This window comes from Oncorhynchus tshawytscha, linkage group LG16, assembly GCF_018296145.1.
Source record: "Oncorhynchus tshawytscha isolate Ot180627B linkage group LG16, Otsh_v2.0, whole genome shotgun sequence".
Taxonomy (NCBI): domain Eukaryota; kingdom Metazoa; phylum Chordata; class Actinopteri; order Salmoniformes; family Salmonidae; genus Oncorhynchus; species Oncorhynchus tshawytscha.
The window spans coordinates 9,719,175-9,739,822 of NC_056444.1; the positions used below are offsets into that span (position 1 = coordinate 9,719,175).

General features: G+C 42.7%; 1 protein-coding gene across 4 annotated transcripts; it reads right to left on the reverse strand.

Annotated features, from left to right (window-relative positions):
• Positions 1 to 961: 961 nt before the first annotated feature.
• On the reverse strand, positions 962 to 20,409 carry LOC112215301 (polyadenylate-binding protein 2). 4 transcript variants are annotated; one of them, XM_042298745.1, is made up of 8 exons: positions 20,213 to 20,409; positions 19,893 to 20,094; positions 18,150 to 18,258; positions 17,868 to 17,935; positions 16,487 to 16,593; positions 7,133 to 7,220; positions 6,501 to 6,655; positions 965 to 1,429 (listed from the first exon to the last, which is right to left on the reverse strand). In XM_042298745.1, the coding sequence occupies exons 2-8, from the start codon at positions 20,037 to 20,039 to the stop codon at positions 1,246 to 1,248; spliced, it is 858 nt and encodes a 285-aa protein (XP_042154679.1). In that variant the 5' UTR covers positions 20,040 to 20,094; positions 20,213 to 20,409; the 3' UTR covers positions 965 to 1,245. The 4 variants fall into 4 exon arrangements, with proteins under 4 accessions (XP_042154680.1, XP_042154679.1, XP_042154678.1 ...); XM_042298746.1 differs by lacking the exons at positions 19,893 to 20,094; positions 20,213 to 20,409 and adding an exon at positions 19,471 to 19,597 and having other exon boundaries at positions 962 to 1,429; XM_042298744.1 differs by having other exon boundaries at positions 19,893 to 20,409.
• Positions 20,410 to 20,648: the final 239 nt, after the last annotated feature.

The following is a 20,648-nucleotide window of genomic DNA, read 5'->3' on the forward strand; positions in this document are numbered from 1 at the left end:
TTCTTATTATTTATTTATTTTAAACACGTGAATTACATTTTAGGGACTGAATCAAACATGATGTAATAAAAAAAAATAACATGTCACATATTTATCCCTTCACTCTTGTGCAAACTCAAGTGTGTTGTTGAACTGTCATCTCAAACATTAACTCGTTTTCTAAAAGACCTTATTTGTGGTATAAGAGCCTATTAGCCAAATGTGTTTTTGATTTTTATCTTAGGATGAAACAATCTAATTCACTGCTTTGTAATAATAAATAATACTGGAAAGTATGAACACTTGTAAAAAGGCAGTTGGCTTAGACACGTTACAGTAAATAATTTAAAATAGTTAGAATAGTAATTGTACCTCATGAGGGTGTTTGGCTCCTGTGTGTTGTTAAAGAGGGTACTGGAGAAGACTACAACACTCAAAGCTGTAATATGGAACCTTTTGGGCAAGCCGGACAAATTCACATAGAAATGTGGATTATAGATCTGTCATTCTCATTGAAAGCAAGTCTAAGAGGCGGCAGATCTGTTCTGTGCGCTATTTATGGTTCCCGTTTTGTTACATTTTACACCAGCTTCAAACCACGGAAAATACAATATTGAGTTATGGAAAATATATTTCACAGCTGGTTAGATAGTACAATGATTTCTGCATTTTGCACCTTTAAAGAACAGAAAGACATTTGACACTATATTGATATTAAAAATACTGCAGAATGTCAGTCAATAGGTTCAGAATTCTCCCAGCTTTACTTTCAAGAACCGATTTTTTAAAAATGCCTTTGTAACTAGGGACAAATCACAAACAAATTAATAATTTTTACACGTCTTTATTTTTTTTATTTTATTTTTCTAATTACAGACTAAATGGGTTAAAAATAAAAAAAAGCAAAACATGTTTTTTTTGTTTAACCCACTCTCCCATTTCAAAAATGCAAACCTCTCCACACAAACCCACCCCCTATTCCCCCTAAAATAAAAGCTCCGCCCCTCTCGGCTATTACATTAAATCGATGCCTTTAGCCCCGCTCCTAGTCCTCGACAAGCCGTGGCTGCACTACGCACTGTTAAAGTCGGGCCCTGGAACCCCCCCACCCCTTATCTGGTCCGGTCTTTCTCACTCCCAATTAAAACAGCTGCTGCCATCTTGACTTAGCTCTCGCTATATAAATATGTGTGGTTGTTTGGTTGTGTGGTGTCTGAAGTGTGTGGGCCTAGTATGTGTGAGTGCGTGCCGGGTGAGTAAGTCAACTCAACGCTTGTTGTAGTAAACACCCCCTGCAGTGGCCCTGTGATCGCCCTGACCCCCTCCCCCCCACACAGACAGGATGGGGTGAGTGTGCATAGCAGGAGCAGAGAGAGAGAGAGACCCTGCCGAGACATTGGGGGGCGCCGCGGCCACTGGAGGGGTTGTCAGCCTCCACTGGTCCTGAAACCTGAAACGACAAGAAGTGGTCTAATATACACAGAGAGGAGAGAAGGAGAAAGAGAGCAGAAGAGGTGAAGGACAAAATGGTAGGAGCAGCAGCACAGAAAGGCAGAGGGGTGCAAGAAGAGGGGGGAAAAAGTGAGGCCTTCAAAAAAAAACTAAACAGAAAAGTTGGCAGAGCTCTGGCCATGCCTTCCTGGGGTGAAAGCTACAGACTAAAAGGTTCAATAGACACAATGTAAAAAAATATATATATAAAAAACACAATGACCCACTGAACAGAAGTCACAGCTGTTAAGATACTAAACACAAGAGAGCGTGAGATGGAACCAGGGGGAGAATATGGTAGCAAAAGTAGTGAGAGTTGGAACTGATCAGAAAACAGAGACACAAAGAAATGAAAACGCCCAACACCACAACTTAAAAAAATAAACAACATTTTTGCTCTTAGAAGTTTAACATGGACGGTACATTAAAAAATTAAATTAAAAAAAAAAAAAAAGACATTCCTTTCTCGTCGATGTTTGCTTTTTCGAAAGCAAGCATTTGGGGGCTGTGTTGGGTGTGAGGGTCACAGCCAGACAAAGGAGACAAATCTGCAGCCTGAGATAACATCTTCTCAAAAAAGAAATGCCACCAAATCTCCGACGGCCATCAGATACATTACCAGGGTGACCGCACCATCTCCGCACACGCACGCTCACACACAATCACACACTGTGGCCAGTCTGTCCAGGAGAATACTGGGGGGGGGTTTTCATCTTTTTTTTTTTCTTCATTGTTTTTTTTTCCTGGGACTTTTTTTTTTTTTTTTTCATTCTTTTTTTTTTTTTTTTGTATGGGGACATGGGGTGATAGTAGGGGTTGGGGGTATTAGTAAGGGGAATACCACGATGTTGTTCGCCCTCGGCCCCTGGAAAAGAGAGAGAAAAAGAGGGTGAGTTTCTTGATTGGCTTAAAGACGGACACCAATTTTAGGGTGTGTGGTGTGGTTGTTAGTGTGCAGGTAGAAAAGGGCCTGATGAGAAGTCAATCCGAGGTAAAATATATGTATGAATAATTGTTTTAAGTATACACAAATTGTTGGTAGGATGACATGTATACCATCTTAATGGTATTGTGCCTTTCTTTGATAAGTGTCGAATTACCACAATTTAAAATTTTTACGAATATGAATTAACAGTACAGAAAGAAGCGGAGAACAGCTTCACCAACATTAAAATATCTGATTCTCAGATTATACAGGACTATAGAAATAATGGTGTGGGGGGGTGTGTGGGACAGTGAGGCACTCTCTCCCTCTTTCTCTCTCTCTCTCTCTGCGAGAGCGGCCCCCCCGAGGTCGCTGTTGGGAGAGACCCTGAGGACAGAAGCCTCCATCTCACCCCACAGAAGAGTCAAAGTCATTCACATGGCACATGCTAGGAAGGGCAACACCTATAGCTTCAGCACGGAGACTTGACTGACCCCTTCTCCTGACAACCTGGACTGCACCATCACTCAAACACAGCATCAAAGCGCTTTTCCACTCACACAACAGGGTTTCCATTAGGAAATGTGGAGCCGGACATTTGACAAGCAACATTGAAAACATTTTTACTGGATGTTTGAGAACTGTACTGGCCCATATAAAAATGGGTGAGTTACCTAATTAGTGTGTCCACCCACAGTGCTCAATTTTTTATTTTACCTTTATTTAACTAGGCAAGTCAGTTAAGAACAAATTCTTATTTTCAATGACGGCCTAGGAACAGTGGGTTAACTGCCTGTTCAGGGGCAGAATGGCAGATTTGTACCTTGTCAGCTTGGGGATTTGAACTTGCAACCTTTCGGTTACTAGTCTAACGCTCTAACCACTAGGCTACCCAAACCTTATTCAAAATGTGCTAATTCATATCAACAAGACAAGTAACTAAACAGCAAAATCACTTGCCTGTGTCAATCTACTATAGTAGACAGGTTTAGGCAACCTGCTCTTATAGGTCAGCTTGTCGTGAAAGAAACAGCCTATTCCAAACAGACTCTGGGACAGTTCTGGGACGATAGATCCCAAATTCATACAACCAATGGGCTACATAATACAAACGTTCAAAGCAATGAGTCTGATGCAACAGATCAGAACGTTTAGCTTAAAATGTTGATTAACTATTATATATCTTGACATTATAAGCGCAGCAATGCGCACAAGGCAGTAGGCTATACATGAATGTGCACCCCATAATGCAAATGGGCAGGAAAACACCATTGCACAGGTGAGCGGGTTGGAAGTGACAGATGAAAATTTGGTAGAGCTTTAGAGAGAGAGAGAGAGATCTAATAAGCTCATTTGAAGCAAGGTAAAAACACCCCTCATAATATGTAGCAAAACATTCAGGTTTCAAACAATTATGTATGTTGTCAGAATGCAGACGGCCCCCAGGCCGTCGCTCCACTTTGTGATGCACTGCTGACGCCTGCCTTCCGCTGCGGTTTGACGATGCGTTTAAAAACTGGGAAAGATTGTTTTGAACGGTCACCCAACTCGGGGAACTGAGGACTCTAAATCTCCGACGTAGCGGATTTGACATGGTATTATTCCCAGTTCTGTTGAAAGCACCACAAGATACAGCAGCATCTCTCTCGGTCAGACAGATTTTACACTCAAAGGCTCTACATAGGTAGTCGTGTGATAAATAAGCTACATAAAGTATACTGTACACGTGACAATTTATTTCCACTAAATTATACAAATTAACCTATAGACCGATAAGAATGACCAGTCAAATGCATGTACATCAATTAATAGGCAAAAATAATAATGCATTATAATACAATGGGATTTTTTGTTCTCCCGGACAATTGGTCAACACCAATTTTATTTCTCACCTTTTTTCTAAAAAATAACCAGATAAAAGCTGCCTATTACCAGCTAACAGAAACCCTGTCTCACACACACCACAAACATCAAACCCAGGCATCCAGTACCCACAAACACACAGGTCATACGAGTAGAAACCAGTGGTTAGAATGCTGTGGTCAAAAATCAGGCTGCAGGAATGAACCCTCCATTCTGGAAGTGAAGGCAGTGAGTGGGAACGTCTGACCAAGGGGACATTGTGTGTCTGATGCACCAATGTGTAGTTAACATCACAGTTGGTTTTCGGAGCAAGGCAAAGCATCCGGACTCATGCTTTTCGTCTCCCTATAGCGGGGCCACCTGTTCCCAGGCTAGTCTATGTATAGGAGTGTGGTGGGCATACGATTGGGACTGGCACCATATCATCTACACTCACCAGGATGTCATTCTTACAAAAATTTGTTGAATAGGACTTCAAAAGTTGAGCCGTGATTGACGATCATATCAACTCCCATAGAGGGGCCAATGAGGTACTACTACATAGGACTAAACTGACCCCATTGGTCTAGTAGTGAGTGGAAAGGTTGTTCCATTGGTCAGAATCTGTCAGTGCATGTCAGTTGGCGAGGATGCTCATTGTGCTTGCTCTGCAGCCCCTCTTCTCAGCGAAACAATTTAAAAAAATAAATAAAAAAATAACAAAACAGGACATGGGCCCAGAGACAGAGCTCCAGAGTGAGGCCCACTGAGCGCTCAATGAGTCATCATGGGAACCCCCCCTCTCACCTCACACTGAGAGACACCGTAGGACACACACTCCAGGGAGACACACCAGACTCCCAGTGCACAGCACTTTGATCCACTCCAGGTTTTACATACATAGGGGGCAAGCTTTTGTACAGATTGAAAACAAATCCAGATACCAGGGGTGTTGCTTTGGAAAAGGTCACAGGCAAAACACAGCTCTGGAGCACCTGGCCCAGGACAGGTGAACACACAGCTGGCCCAGGACAGGTAAACACACACACAGCTGGCCCAGGACAGGTAAACACACACAGCTGGCCCAGGACAGGTAAACACACAGCTGGCCCAGGACAGGTGAACACACAGCTGTGCGTTGATGAGATGGAACACAGGATGGATACAGGCTACTACTCAACACTGGTACATCATTAGAACAACTGAACTATCATAGATACACATGCCAATTAATGTTTAAGCAATGCATTTACAAAGATTAACGTCTTTGCATTTAAAAATCGTCACGGCGTCATAATGATCAAAATTATAAAATGGAATACGACCATCAGCACTGAACAAATGAGAACAAACTGACATAAGTGAAACACTTTGCCTGTCACCTTTAGCATTAATGAGCAGCACTGTGGGAGAGATGCCCACTCACAGGGAGTGTGTACATGTAATGTAGCTCCAAGCCATACAAACAGCCTGCCTCCCATACATGTACAGCCTGGGTGGACCTCACTGCTGTGGGCTGAGAGTTTAGCTGCCTCCTCTGAAACAGTTATAGATGGTGCACGCAACAAGACCCCCCCCCAATCGAACCTACCCAACTCCCTCCCACCTGTCTCTCTCTCTCTCTCTCTCTCCACAACCCCACTCTAAAGGAAACCTTTCCTCCACTCTGCTGTGGAAACTCCTTCACTGATCATCAATGGCAGCCACAGATTCAGTCTCCTCCCACTACAGGCAGACTTATAGACATGCCTTCTCAATGATTCTCTATATGGCCAGTTTCAGCCCACACTTATTGTTGGACAGAGTGATGCTTTGCCCCCCCGAGCCCATGGAGCTAGCCATCTTCCCTCCCCCACCCCGAGCCCAGCCATCCTCCCCCCACCCCGAGCCCAGCCATCCTCCCCACCCCCGAGCCCAGCCATCCTCCCTCCCACCCCCGAGCCCAGCCATCCTCCCTCCCACCCCCGAGCCCAGCCATCCTCCCTCCCACCCCGAGCCCAGCCATCCTCCCTCCCACCCCCGAGCCCAGCCATCCTCCCTCCCACCCCAGCCCAGCCAGCCACCCTCCCTCCCACTCCAGCCACCCCCCAGGGCTAACAACGCTTCACGGGGTCCTCTTCTCCCCCCGCTAACCATCTCCTGCTCTGATCATCCCCCACTACTTCTATAATCTCACTACTCAGTCTTCTGCCCCTTCACATCTCCATATTCATCCTCCTCCCTCCGGTAATGGCCAGCTGTCTCCCAATCTCAGGGTGCTCACCTGAAGGCCCGTCCTCTGCCTCTGGGCGGTGCGTAGCCACTGTAGTAACGTGCACGTGACGAGTTAAAGTTTCCTCCTCGTGAGCGGAAGCGGGCCCGGGGGAACCCGCGGTCTGTGGTGCTGATGCCTGGCCTGTTCGTCCTCTTCACCCCCACCTGCCAGAACCAAGAGCGATGACAAACAGGACTCCACAAGTCAGACACTAGTACAGGGTCATGTACATCAGTCTCAGTCCAAGTAGGAAATCTGACTGAAATTCACGTCATAGACAGATACAGCGGTCGAAATCGACACTTGAATTTTTCCTACTAGCGCTGACGTTGCCGAAAGCTACAGAGGAAAAATGTACTTACCATGACAGATGTGGTTGTATAACCAAACTCTCTCAATATGAATACACTAACTGTAGGTCATTCTGGATAAGAGTGTCTGCCAAACGGCTCAAAATGGAAAAGCAATCACAGGAGGTTGGTGGCACCTCAATTGGGGAGGAGGGGTTTGTTGTAATACCTGGAGCAGAATGATCTCAAATTCACGGTTTCTGTTTGATGCCATTCCATTAGGTTCCAGCTATTATGAAACGTTCCCCCTCAAAAGCCTCCACTAATGTGTATACATCGCCGCGTCCTTACCTTAATCTGCCTTCCTCTGAACAGAGACTCGTCCAACGCCATGGCCGTCCTCACAGACTCCTTGTCTGAAAACTCGATATAGGCAAACCTGCAACAGCAGCAGAAACATAAAAATGGGTCACAAACGACAAATCGCAGAGAACGGAAATATTGAAGCTCTAAAATCTCAAAGCAGAATTCACTAAACAAATGTTGACACCTCTTTCTCCTCAATTCCCTTAACGAGAATAAACTGTGTGATTAACAACGCTTAAATTTGAACAACCAGGTCGCCAGTTTCTACGCACTTCAGAATAGACCCCTCCCGGCTATTAGAATAAACTGTAACTCAACTGATGTAACATTACTGGGAATTGGAGTCACGGTGTGCAATTAACTTGTTTCCATGCAGTACTTTAGCACTGGTGGCAAAGGCCGTTATTGTAAATAAGAATTTGTTCTTAACTGACTTTCCTAGTTAAAAGGTTAAATTTAAAAAATATTAAGGTCGAAGTGCCGCAAACAATGCGTACTATTTTACCGCGAATGAGGCTACAAAACATTGAGCTTCCCAGGGAAGCTGTGATTGAGTCCCTTATTTATATAAAAAAATAATTAAAAGGCATCAATTTTCACTATCGAGCCGTTACTGTAGCAGTGTCCTAACTATGAACATTGGTCGGTTAAACTTGGAAATAATCCTGTCAGTGAGGGTTATGAGACCGGCATTCGAATGGCATCATAGTCGGTGCTCTTCCAGAAAGACTTAGTTGTAGTCTGTCGTTCCCATCTGTAGGTGAAGCCTTCATGCACCAGGATTGCCCCCCCCCCATCCATCCTTTCAACACCGATAGTGATACCAATTATTGGAAGACAAAAAAAAGCAGATACGGATTTAAAAATATTTAAAAACCGGCTGATTTTTAAAATGTATCTGTAATAATGACAACTACAACAATACTGAATGAACACTTATTTTAACTTAATATATCAATAAAATCAATTTAGCCTCAAATAAATAAACATGTTCAATTGGGTTTCAATAATGCAAAAACAAAGTGTTGGAGAAGAAAGTAAAAGTGCAATATGTGCCATGTAAGAAAGCTAAAAAAGCTAGTTTGAGTTCCTTGCTCAGAACATGAGAACATATGAAAGCTGGTGGTTCCTTTTAACATGAGTCTTCAATATTCCCGGTAAGAAGTTTTAGGTTGTAGTTATAGGACTCTCTCTCTATACCATTTGTATTTCATATACCTTTGACTATTGGACTTTCTTATAGGCACTTAGTATTGCCAGTGTAATAGTATAGTTTCAGTCCCTCTCCATGCGCCTCCCTGGGCTCGAACCAGGAACACAACGACAACAGCCACCCTCAAAGCAGCGTTACCCATGCAGAGCAAGGGGAACTACTCCAAGTCTCAGAGCGAGTGACGTTTGAAACGCTATTAGCGCGCACCCCGCTAACTAGCTAGCCATTTCACATCACATCGTTACACCAGCCTAATCTCGGGAGTTGATCGGCTTGAAGTCATAAATAGAAGAGCTGCTGGCAAAACTCACTAAAGTGCTGTTTGAATGAATGCTTACGATCCTGCTGGTGCCTACCATTGCTCAGTCAGACTGCTCTATCAAATCATACTTAAACATAACACAGAAATGCGAGCCTTAGGTCATTAACCTCTCTAGGATCGTGCCAACATCCAGTGAACTTGCAGAGCGCCAAATTCAAATAGAGAAATACTCATTATAAAAACGAACATATTTTACATATGTTTAAAGATTAACTTCTTGTGAATCCAACCATGGTGTCAGATTTAAAAAATGCTTTACGGCGAAAGCATACCTTACGATTATTTGAGAACATTGCCCAGTTGACAAATTATTACAAACAGTAACCAGCCAAGCAGAAGCATTACAAAACTCAAAAAAATAGAGATTAAATGAATCCCTTACATTTGATGATCTTCATATGTTTGCACTTAGAAGATATTCATTTACTCAATAAATGTTCCTTTTGTTCAATAAAGTCTCTTTATATCCAAAAACCTCAGTTTTGTTCACACATTTTCTTCAGTAATCCACAGGCTCAAACGGAGTCAAAACAGGTAGACAAAATACAAATTGTAATCAGTAAAGTTCATAGAAACATGTCAAACAATGTTTATATTCAATTCTCAGGTTGTTTTTAGCCTAAATGATCTATAATATTTCAACCGGACAATAACGTTGTCAATATAAACGGTAAACAAGAAATGCACTCTCGGGATTGCGCATGAAAAAGCTCCGTGACACGTCAGGGTACACTGATTCAGACTGGTCTTATCATGACCAACTGAATCCAGGCCAAAGCTATGATCCCTTATTGATGTAACTTGTAAAAATTAACTTCAAATCATAAATACACGCACACAGTGGGGAGAACAAGTATTTGATACACTGCAGATTTTGCAGGTTTCTTACTTACAAAGCATGCAGAGGTATATTGTTTTATTATTTTTAAATCATTGGTACACTTCAACTGTGAGAGGGGGAATCTAAAATAAAAATCCAGAAAAATCACATGATTTTAAAGTAATTAATTTGCATTTTATTGCATGACATAAATATTTGATACATCAGAAAAGCAGAACTTAATATTTGGTACAGAAACCTGTGTTTGCAATTACAGAGATCATACGTTTCCTGTAGTCCTTGACCAGTTTTGCACACACTGCAGCAGGGATTTGTACATATTCTTTTCCCCCTTATACACACACACAAGTATAAGACAGTAGTTTTGGAATTGTTAGATTACTTGTTGGTTATTACTGCATTGTCGGAACTAGAAGCACAAGCATTTCGCTACACTCGCATTAACATCTGCTAACCATGTGTATGTGTGACAAATAAAATTTGATTTTGACCCACTCCTCCATACAGACCTTCTCCAGATCCTTCAGGTTTCGGGGATGTCGCTGGGCAATACGGACTTTCAGCTCCCGCCAAAGATTTTCTATTGGGTTCAGGTCTGGAAACTGGCTAGACCACTCCAGGACCTTGAGATGCTTCTTACGGAGCCACTCCTTAGTTGCCCTGGCTGTGCGTTTCGGGTCGTTGTCATGCTGGAAGACCCAGCCACGACCCATCTTCAATGCTCTTAGGTTGTTGGCCAAGATCTCGAGATACATGGCCCCATCCATCCTCCCCTCAATACGGTTCAGTCGTCCTGTCCCCTTTGCAGAAAAGTATCCCCAAAGAATGATGTTTCCACCTCCATGCTTCACGGTTGGGATGGTGATTTTGGGGTTGTACTCATCATTTTTCCTCCAAACACAGCGAGTGGAGTTTAGACCAAAAAAACTCTATTTGTCTCAGACCACATGACCTTCAATTCCTCCTCTGGATCATCCAGATGGTCATTGGCAAACTTCAGACATGCCTGGACATGCGCTGGCTTGAGCAGGGGGACCTTGCGTGCGCTGCAGGATTTTAATCCATGGCGACGTAGTGTGTTACTAATGGTTTTCTTTGAAACTGTGGTCCCAGCTCTCTTCAGGTCATTGACCGCGTCCTGCCGTGTAGTTCTGGGCTGATCCATCACCTCCCTCATGATCATTGATGCCCCACAAGGTGAGATCTTGCATGGAGCCCCAGACAGAGGGTGATTGACCGTCATCTTGAACTTCTTCTTTTTCTAATAATAGCGCCAACAGTTGTTGCCTTCTCACCAAGCTGCTTGCCTATTGTCCTGTAGCCCATCCCAGCCTTGTGCAGGTCTACAATTTTATCCCTGATGTCCTTACACAGCTCTCTGGTCTTGGCCATTGTGGAGAGGTTGGAGTCTGTTTGATTGAGTGTGTGAACAAGTGTCTTTTATACAGGTAACGAGTTCAAACAGGTGCAGTTAATACAGGTAATGAGTGGAGAACAGGAGGGCTTCTTAAAGAAAATTCCGGCTCTCACAGACCTGTTAGTTTCTTACTGGTTGGAAGGTGATCAAATACTTTTGTCATGCAATAAAATGCAAATTACTTAAAAATCATACAAATGTGATTTTCTGGATTTTTGTTTTAGATTCCATCTCACAGTTGAAGTGTACCCATGATAAAAATTAGACCTCTACATGCTTTGTAAGAAGGAAAACCTGCAAAATCGGCAGTGTATCAAATACTTGTTCTCCCCACTGTATATAAGAGAGAGAAAGAGACTCACATCAATGATGTGTGGCATTCAGAGGGTGAATGGGCAAGACAAAAGATTGAAGTGACTTTGAACAGAGTATGGTAGTAGGTGCCAGGCACACCGGTTTGTGTCAAGAACTAGAACTGCAGAGCTGCTGGGTCTTTCACACAAGTTTGTGTGTATCAAGAACGGTCCACCACCCAAATTGACAACTGTGGGAAGCTTTGGAGTGAACAAGGACCAGGGATGCTGGACCAATACTTTCCACAGAACACCTTAGAGTGCATGCCCAGACGAATTGAGGCTGTTCTGAAGGAAAGGGGTGCAACTCAATATTAGGAATGTGTTCTTAATATTTTGTTCACGCATACACAATTTTTTTTATTTTTTTTGGTAGCGGTGGTAAGAAATTTATATAGAGGAATTAAATGAGAGGAAACATTGACACTAGTCATGAATTGTGCATGGCTATAGTAATGGATACCATTATGTCAGAAAAGAAAACCTTTGTGCTCCATTACAGCTGGGACGATAAACTAGAAATTATTGACACCGAGCACTTATCGCAGGCATTTTGCTGATATTGTTCATTAGGATAAGTAGCCTGTACTAGATAAATATTAAGTTACAAATGATTACACGTGGTCTGTGGTTGTGAGGCCAGTTGGACATACTGCTAAATTCTCTAAAACAAAAGTTGGAGGTTGTTTATGGTAGAAATATTAACATTCAATTTTCCCAGCAACAGCACTGGTGGACATTCCTGCAGTCAGCATGCCAATTGGGCGCTCCCTCAACTTATGCAGTTTTGTTACACAACGTCTCGTGTAACAAAACTGCATATTTTAAGAGTGGTCTTATTGTCCCCCAGCACAAGGTGAACATGGCTCAGGATCATGCTGTTTAATCAGCTTCTTGACATGCCACATCAGTCAGATGGATCATCTTGTCAAAGGAGAAATGCGTACCCATTGAGATAGAAACTAAATTGTGCGCATAGTGAGAGAAATATGCTTTTTTTGTGCATTTGGAACATTTCTGGGATCTTTTACTTCAGCGCATGAAACCAACACTTCACATGTTGCATTTATATATTCTCTGTTTGAAGGATCATTTAAAAAAATTAAAATAGTGCAATTTAGTGTTAGAAACTTGTTCCGTTGATCATTATCGCATAAATTCTGGCAATTTATTGTGAGAACACCCCCCCCCCCAAATAACACCCAGCTCTATGCCCTATTGCGGTCAGTCCACTTTGGACTATGTGGACCTTACGGTCTAACCAAGCAAGGGAAACAATGCTAAATTAGTCATACAAGCAAGCATGTGCTCCAATAAGCATCCAGTGCACTGCCAAACCACGTGCTAGTTTACCAATGAAACAGCTTTGCTCATAGACCCATCTTAGCCGTGTGACGATAGAAGGTGGTGTCGGATGAACACAGATCTGAGACGTTTTTTTACATATCCAATAATGGGTGTGTGGTACTCAGTGGCACATTGATGATCAACATAGACTTGGTGAGCCTGTAGATTTAGGCTGGTCTCGATCAGTGGCTCCCAAACCTTTTCACTTGGGCCTTTCACAAGCCTAGTCTGAAGGTAGGATGGTATCTATATATAAATATATTTATTACTTTTCATCCATGTATGAAGCTGTTAATGTGTTCCTATGGGCTAATAGCAGTATGGACCAATTCAATGTTTCAAAACAATTTTATATTTTTTAATACCTTAAAAGGGCCCTAAAATATAAAAACAAATAGCTAAACGAACCTTGGTATGACCTTCTTAAAACAATTCCATGTTAGCTTAGTAGAACCCCCATCACACAATAAGTCACAGTACCACTTCATATTTTGTAGCATGGTGATGGCTGTATCATGTTATGGGTATGCTTGTCATCGGCAAGGACTAAGGAGTTTTTTCAGAATGAAAAACAGAATAGAGCTAAGGACGGGTAAAATTCTACAGGAAAACCTGGGTCGGTCTGCTTTCCAACAGATACAGGCAGACAAATCAACAGGACAATAATCTAAAACACAAGGTCAAATATACACAAGATGCTTACCAAGACAACATTGAATGTTTGAGTGGCCTAGTTACAGTTGACTTAAATTGGTTTGAAAATCTAGACTTTATAATGGCTGTCTAGCAATGACCAACAACCAACTTGACAGAGCTGGAAGACTTTTTAAAATAATAAAAACGGGCAAATATTGTACACAATGTAGGTGTGCAAAGCTCTTAGACTTAGATGTAATTAGAGAACGACCCATATGCATTTATTTTTTTAGGGCCGATGCAGATTTGAGGGTCAAGGAGGTCGTTATTCAATATCATTTGAAAATATTTATGACAATTTCCCAGAGACAGCTATGTATGAAACTTAAAATCCAACCATAATTATTATTTTTTACCAAACTACATAACATGTTAATAATTTTACTTGAATGGTTAAACTCCTGATAAACTGGGTAAGTTAAGATTGAATAGGGCTACTCACAATACAGGTGAATGCATATTTAATAGGAATGTGTGCATGCAGCGAGTTATAGAGCTGGTTTTGCCTGATTAGTAGAGTCTGGTTTCCTTCCATGTGGAACTTATAGTCAAAGTCAACTGGCGTGAATACTTTCTGAAGGCTCTGTACATCCATGTGAATGAAAGTGGGCTACATTGCTAACCTGCACATTGAGTGTAGACAATTACAAATCGAGTAAAGTACGTTGTGTATACTCATTCCTCTAGACCATGTATGACCAAATTGGGGTACGCAATGCCGTCAGGGCTACGCCAAATAAAAATGTGATTCACATTCATTTGTTGAAAGAATGAATTCCACTAACGGTCCGCATGTAGCTGCGGCTCATTCAGTTTGCACAAAAATGGCTAAACGTTTTTTTTTATTATAAAGTAATAAGGACCGCGTCTATAGCGACATATACCAGCTCTACTGGTAGTACTGCTACTTCCAGCAGTACTAAACCTGCACCTGTCGACAACAAGGTGTTCTGCTTCCATAAGCACATCCAATGCTAGCATCAGTAATTCTACATTTGTTGTTAGCCCAGCTAGCATGGACACAGACTGTTGTGAATCGGATGCAGCTGAAGAGTTACAGACCCCTTACCCGGGAAAGCACCGAACAGACAGGCACGTTGGACCACGGAAGAGGTACAAATATGATTAGAACTACATTGATTTGGGGGTTCACTTATATCGGGAGTAGTGCCTTTCCTCAGCCACTGTGTGTTATGTGCAAGAGTACGATCTCACAACTCAGTGAAGCCTTCACTCTTGTGCAGATATTTAGAAACAAAACATGTCAATTTGAAAAATAAGCCACAGGTGTTTGAGCGAGAATAAAGATGACTTTCGAGTAGTAAGACATGTATAAAAGCAACATTAATAAGAAGGGTCTAGAAGTGTCTTATATGGTGAGCTACCGAGTGGCCTAGGACAGGCAAGCCCCATACTATTGTGGAGGACTTGATTCTTCCTGCTGCCGTGGATATGGCTGGGACAATGCTGGGGGAAAAGGCTAAACAAAAAAAACACGTACAGACAATCCCTTCATAAACTGTTTCACGACACAGTGACATGGCAGGAGATGTTTTGAAACAAATACTGCTCTTCTGCAAAGCACTGGAAACCAGGAGAGGATTTTTTATATTTTTAAGTACTGGACAGCTTTGTGACATCAAAAGGACTTGGTGGTCAAGATGTGTTGGTATCTGTACTGATGGCGCTAAAGCCATGACAGGGAGACAGAGCGGAGTGGTAACGCGCGTGCCAACGCCACTTGGGTACACTGCAGCGTCAACCGAGAGGCTCTTGCTGCCAAGGTAACGCCTGACAGCTTGAAAGACGTTTGACACTACAGTGCAAATGGTTAACTTTGTTAAAGCAAGGCCCCTGAACTCTCATGTATTTTCTGCACTATGCAATGATATGGGCAGCGACCATGTAACGCCTTAACAACACCGAAGTGCTCTGGTTATCAAGGGGCAAAGTATTGACACGCCGCTCAATTAAATACAATTTAAAAAACGAGCTTAAGGTTCTTTAATGATTACCATTTTTACTTGTCTGACCGCTTGCATGGTGACGAGTTTCTCACACAAATGGCCTATCTTGGGTGATGTTCTTTCTCAAGTCTGAATGATCTGATTTGAGGATTACAAGGACTCTCCGCAACTATATTCAATGTTCGGGACAAAATTGAGGCTATCATTAAGAAGTTGGAGCTCTTCTGTCTGCATTAATAACAAGGACAACACCCAGGTCTTTCCCTCATTGTATAATATTTTGTGTGCAAATGAACTCAAGCTTCCAGACAATGTCAAATAGCGAAGGACCGGAGTGAGTTGGGCACGCAAAGAAGCAGGTTCTTTCCCAAAACAGATGACACAAACAACTGGATTCTTTATCCCTTTCATGCCCTGCCTCCAGTCCACTTACCGATATCTGAACAAGAGAGCCTTGTTGAAATTGCAACAAGGGGTTCTGTGAAAATTGAATTTAAAAATCAGAAGCCACTGCCAGATTTCTGGATTGGGCAACGCTCAGAGTATCCTGCCTTGGCAAATCGTGCTGTTAAGACACTGATACCCTTGACAACCACTTACCTATGCGAGAGTGGTTTCTCGGCCCTCACTAGCATGAAAACTAAATACAGGCAACAGACTGGAAAATTATGACAGACACTCTCCAATACAACATTGCAGAGTTATGTGCACCCTTTCAAGCGCACCCTTCTCATTAACCTGTGGTGGGTTATTCACCATTTGATAAACAAATAGGGTTTTATATGTAAGATGATTAAATAAAAAGCATAATTATTGACTGTTATTATTTGTGCCCTGGTCCTATAAGAGCTCTTTGTCACTTCCCACAAGCCAGGTTGTGACAAACTCACACTCATTCTTATGTTTAATAAATGTATCATGTAGTGTGTGTGTGTGTGTGTGTGTGTGTGTGGCAGGCTTACAATGATGGCACAAAAAACAAAAAAAACATTTGAGAGTGTGCTGACCCTGGTGCCAGAGGGCGATACACAGCTGGAGGTTAAATGTTTGAAGGGGTACGGGACTATAACAAATTTGGGAATCACTGCTCTAGATGACTGATAGAAGACGTATTGAAGAAGTATTGTGTACTCACAGGCCTGTAGTGAAAGAGCACATGGAGGAACGGGGTGTAGATACGTACCCTTTGGGATGCCCTGTGAACTTGTCGCACAGGATGGTGACTCTGTTGACGGAGCCGCAGCCGTGGAAGTGGGCTTCTAGCTCCTCCGCCGTGGCGCCGTAATCCACCTTTCCAGAGAGGGAGAACAAGTGAGATACATCTGACAAACAGAGTGGCTAGTCGATTCCATATTGGAGAATTCACTCGGAGCCAAAAACCCTAATTAAAAGTTTCTGCACAAATGCATGTGAAAATCATGCACTAATGTCAACGGGCCATCATGGCCACACTAATGTCAACGGGACATTTATGGAAATTTGAGTCGGCCCTTTGAAACTGATAGTAAATGCAAACTGATAGAAATGACAAAGAGAATCACCACATACATGCAAACAGAGCAACCAAGGATGTGTATCTCCTTTCATGAGCTATTCGATAAATATCTAGATACATGGCCTTAGTTTGAAATGACCGTGTGATTCGAGGGAACGAATTGATGCGATTTAGTTCGATAGGAGTCTATGCACTTGTGTGTGGCATGAACACATTTATTTTCCATTTTGAATTCAAATCTGCTGCTGATGGGAGCTCAGGAGCTGGGCCTCTGAGCTGGATCCGTCTGCTTACTTCTTATCTGAAATCACCATCACCCACTGATTAAAATTGTGAGCTGGTACAACGGCAATACTTATTAGCAAAAAAAATAATAATAATTACCCTGTTCATGGAAAAATGACCAAACACACTGACTGTTTAAAGCAAAACTACCAAAACGATGTATTATGTTAGCCTGGACAATCGGAATGTTTGAAAACCCCCAATCAGCAGTGGTGTCCACTCTGTTAGGCTACACAACTCCGGTAAAACAATTTTCTACAGCCTACTTGCTAACTATTAGTTGAGTGACAAGCAAATGACATTGCTTGTCACGACTAATAAAGCCTACGATTTGACATTGCGAAAGCCATTTGAGAAGCATCTGAAAGCTGTAGGTGCCGCACAGATGTTCAAATAGCCTATTAGAAAAGAAATAGGCCTACCTCTTGTTGGCGCGGGCAGCTGTGCCTCCCGCACGGTGCACACAGTTGTTATGTGACAGTCATACACAGTTACATGCATAAAAGCTTGGTAGGTTACTGAACTGAAGGAGAGGACGCATCAATTCCGTCCCAACAGATAAAACATTGAGGAAAAACATTAGTGACTTAGGCGATTTGTAAAAGTGAGAATCGGTTTTCTGATCGATGCATGCTTGTATTTGGATTGGTTTGGGGCTCCCCCTGACCAAATGCATTGTATCTTAAACATTTTTACCAGGGACCGACGCATATTGGGGAATTGTTACATCCCTAAGAACAACCCAAATAACATCCAGGGAGGTTAAGGGGAGGCGAAGCCTTACGTTTCCAACGTAGATTGATCTTGCGTCGGCTTCCATTTTCTCCTCGATGGACATGATGACGGGACCGGCTAATGAGAGCAAAATTGAGCAATGAGTGAAATTTAAAAACGGTGAACTAAAAGAACAAACAGATATACATTTGGATGAGTCTGATATTAATCTGTCTTGCATCTGCTCTCTGGAAACGTCAGTGAAATATAACATTCAGTCGGTGTTCTCAAACATATTTTTGGAAGACATTCTCCGAGGGCACTTCTTTACTCTTTCCTCCCACAAACTCACCTGGTGGAGGGCTAAGGTTCATCTGTTTCTCCACCTCGTTCTGTAACTCCTTCAGCTTTTCTGCTTCCTCCTCCATCTCTCGCACCCGGGCTTTGATTGCCTCCAGCTCCTGAAAAAAAAAATATATATATATATTAATAAAACAAAGAGACACCTATCAATTACAAAGACCACCACATCAGTCAGGACAGAAATCAGCTGGGGAAAAAAGAAACCAAAGGAATATATCCATCTGTGACCTGCATGCACATAACACAATTGAAATTTCAGCAGCCTGAGCTGACCCCATTTCTACTTCTGAGTGGAACAGCCTGGCACATGACCACTGGCTGGATCTTTGTAACAGGCAGGATTTATCCACCATTCATTTCAGACACTCTACAGAGACAGCTGCATTCTCAACTAGATAACGATAAGACATGCACTCACTGAATGACAACATTTGCATTGCAGTGAAACCCATTCCAGATCTTGGGGGATGTCACACATCACACCCACAACCAATATACGAATTCCAACAGCTTTGACAGGCTTCAAACGGACACTGAAATTCATGGCAACAACATGGCTTATTTGACTTGGTCATCACTGATACATGTCTGTATTTTGTTGCATATTTAGTGTCTCTTCCCTCCCTCCCCCTTATGAAAATATTTTAGGACGCAAGCCCAGCCCTAAAAATAAAGACCCGAAGGATGCGAGCCCAGCCCTAAAAAAATAAAAAATTAAAGTAACACTTCACCCCCACAACTGCTTTTCAACACATTCTGTGTCAACGAACACAATCACGTGCGTATAAAACCTGAAATATTGTAGCTATAAAAACATTCAAACGCAAACCAAAAGCTTTAATTTCAAAGTATTGGCAATCCGCATCTTTGCACACAACTACAATAATATCCATGACCCACAAATGTATTAACAGAATACTCGTACTCAAAAGAGTACATCAAAGACTAATCGTTCGCACAAACGTGCTTGTGTTGTGCATATCCCTCTAACGTTAAATGCTTTAAGTGGGAAGATGAACGTGTGTCAAGGGCCATGTCATCATGATCGTCCCAATTAGCGAAGTTAGCGACTCGGCTCCCTCCACTATATCAAGCCTGAATGTCCATATAAAATCGTACCTACAATAGCGCAAGTGCCGCATATCCCTTTGCTAGCATTTTAGCGATATGGGGTTAGAAGGGTGGCAAACAGCACATTAAAACGCTTGCTTGTAGCTAGTAAAATGACCGTTAATTGACTATCATCTGATGTATACGCTTCTATTTCAGCAGCTGTCAGCGTATGAGGAAAATAAAGGAGGCGTGTTTACCGTGAGCTCTCTCGGTGTCTGCAGATACACTCGCAATGCCGCGGCTAATGGCGCCTGTCCTACCCTCGCCCCTGTCCACATCTCGGTCTCGCATTTTAGCGACGAATATATATTTTTTTCTCCCCCCCTTCTCCCCCCACTAGGTCGACAACTCTGCTGCAGAGAAACTACCACCGCTGCTGCGCCAACATGGCCGCCAAAAACCACGCATGTCACCACCCATTTATACTGCACTGCGTGAGCCACAATGGCGGTTATATCGACCAAAGAGATAAGTCACAGTCACATACCACCACAGGGTATATAAATATAGCTAAATCCATCTTAAAATAACGTGTTTACACCCACAATACATATCGTACAATAGACATTTGTCTCAACTTTTAGAGAGGCTTTGGGAATAAACTATGCCCTTCACTTACCGGGTCCTCAATTGCAGCTTCTCCTTCCTCTAATCCCGGCTCCTCATCGCCAACACCCGGGTCTTCTAGTTCTGGGTGCCCTGGGTCTGAGTCCAGTAGGGATTCCTCCGTCATTCCTGAGTCCAGTCCGTTACCGAACTCCGCCATCGCCCAATTCCGGTTGATCCGACCCGCCTCGTGGCTAAATCAACGTTACAGGCCACTACTCACACCGGGGGGGAGAGTGAGCGGGGCAAAGAAAGAATAAAATTTAAAAAAACGGCTGAACACGCCGCTTAGGAAAGTTAAACGTGAAATAAAAGGCGAGCTTCAACTCTTGCCTCTGTCCAAACGGGTTCAACGGATAATATATGCTACGATTTCACAGACTCGTGGCTACTTCAGTTTTATGTCGCGAATTTTCTGAAGATAATCTACAGTGATATACATGAAGAAATATACATAAAAGCGAGGATTCTCTTCGCTAGCGCCGTGTCCCTCCGTTCAGAAATGGATGCCGGGGGGTGGAGTTACGTTTCACTGCGGGCGTGAACTCGCAATTTTATTAGTCAGTTGATGATCGTAGACACACACCCCTGCGTCTATTGGATATCTGGCAGCACATTCTCTTTTTAACATTTTTTTGTCTTAAACTTGAAAATCTGATTCGATTAGAAATCTGTCAATCACAAGGCCCACTCCCCCATTTGTTTTGCGACCTATGATTGCATTATCGTTAATGGCGTCTTTTTGTAGGCACTAACTCCGCCATGGATC

Excerpts from the sequence above, each read along its gene's own strand:
- LOC112215301 (XM_042298745.1), bottom strand. The coding sequence starts at position 20,039 with ATGGCGGAGTTCGGTAACGGACTGGACTCAGGAATGACGGAGGAATCC. Across the intron at positions 18,259-19,892 it reads AAGCTGCAATTGAGGACCCG|GAGCTGGAGGCAATCAAAGC; the intron begins GTAAGTGAAGGG and ends TTTTTTTTTCAG. Across the intron at positions 1,430-6,500 it reads GGCAGAGGACGGGCCTTCAG|GTTTCAGGACCAGTGGAGGC; the intron begins GTGAGCACCCTG and ends TTGTCGTTTCAG.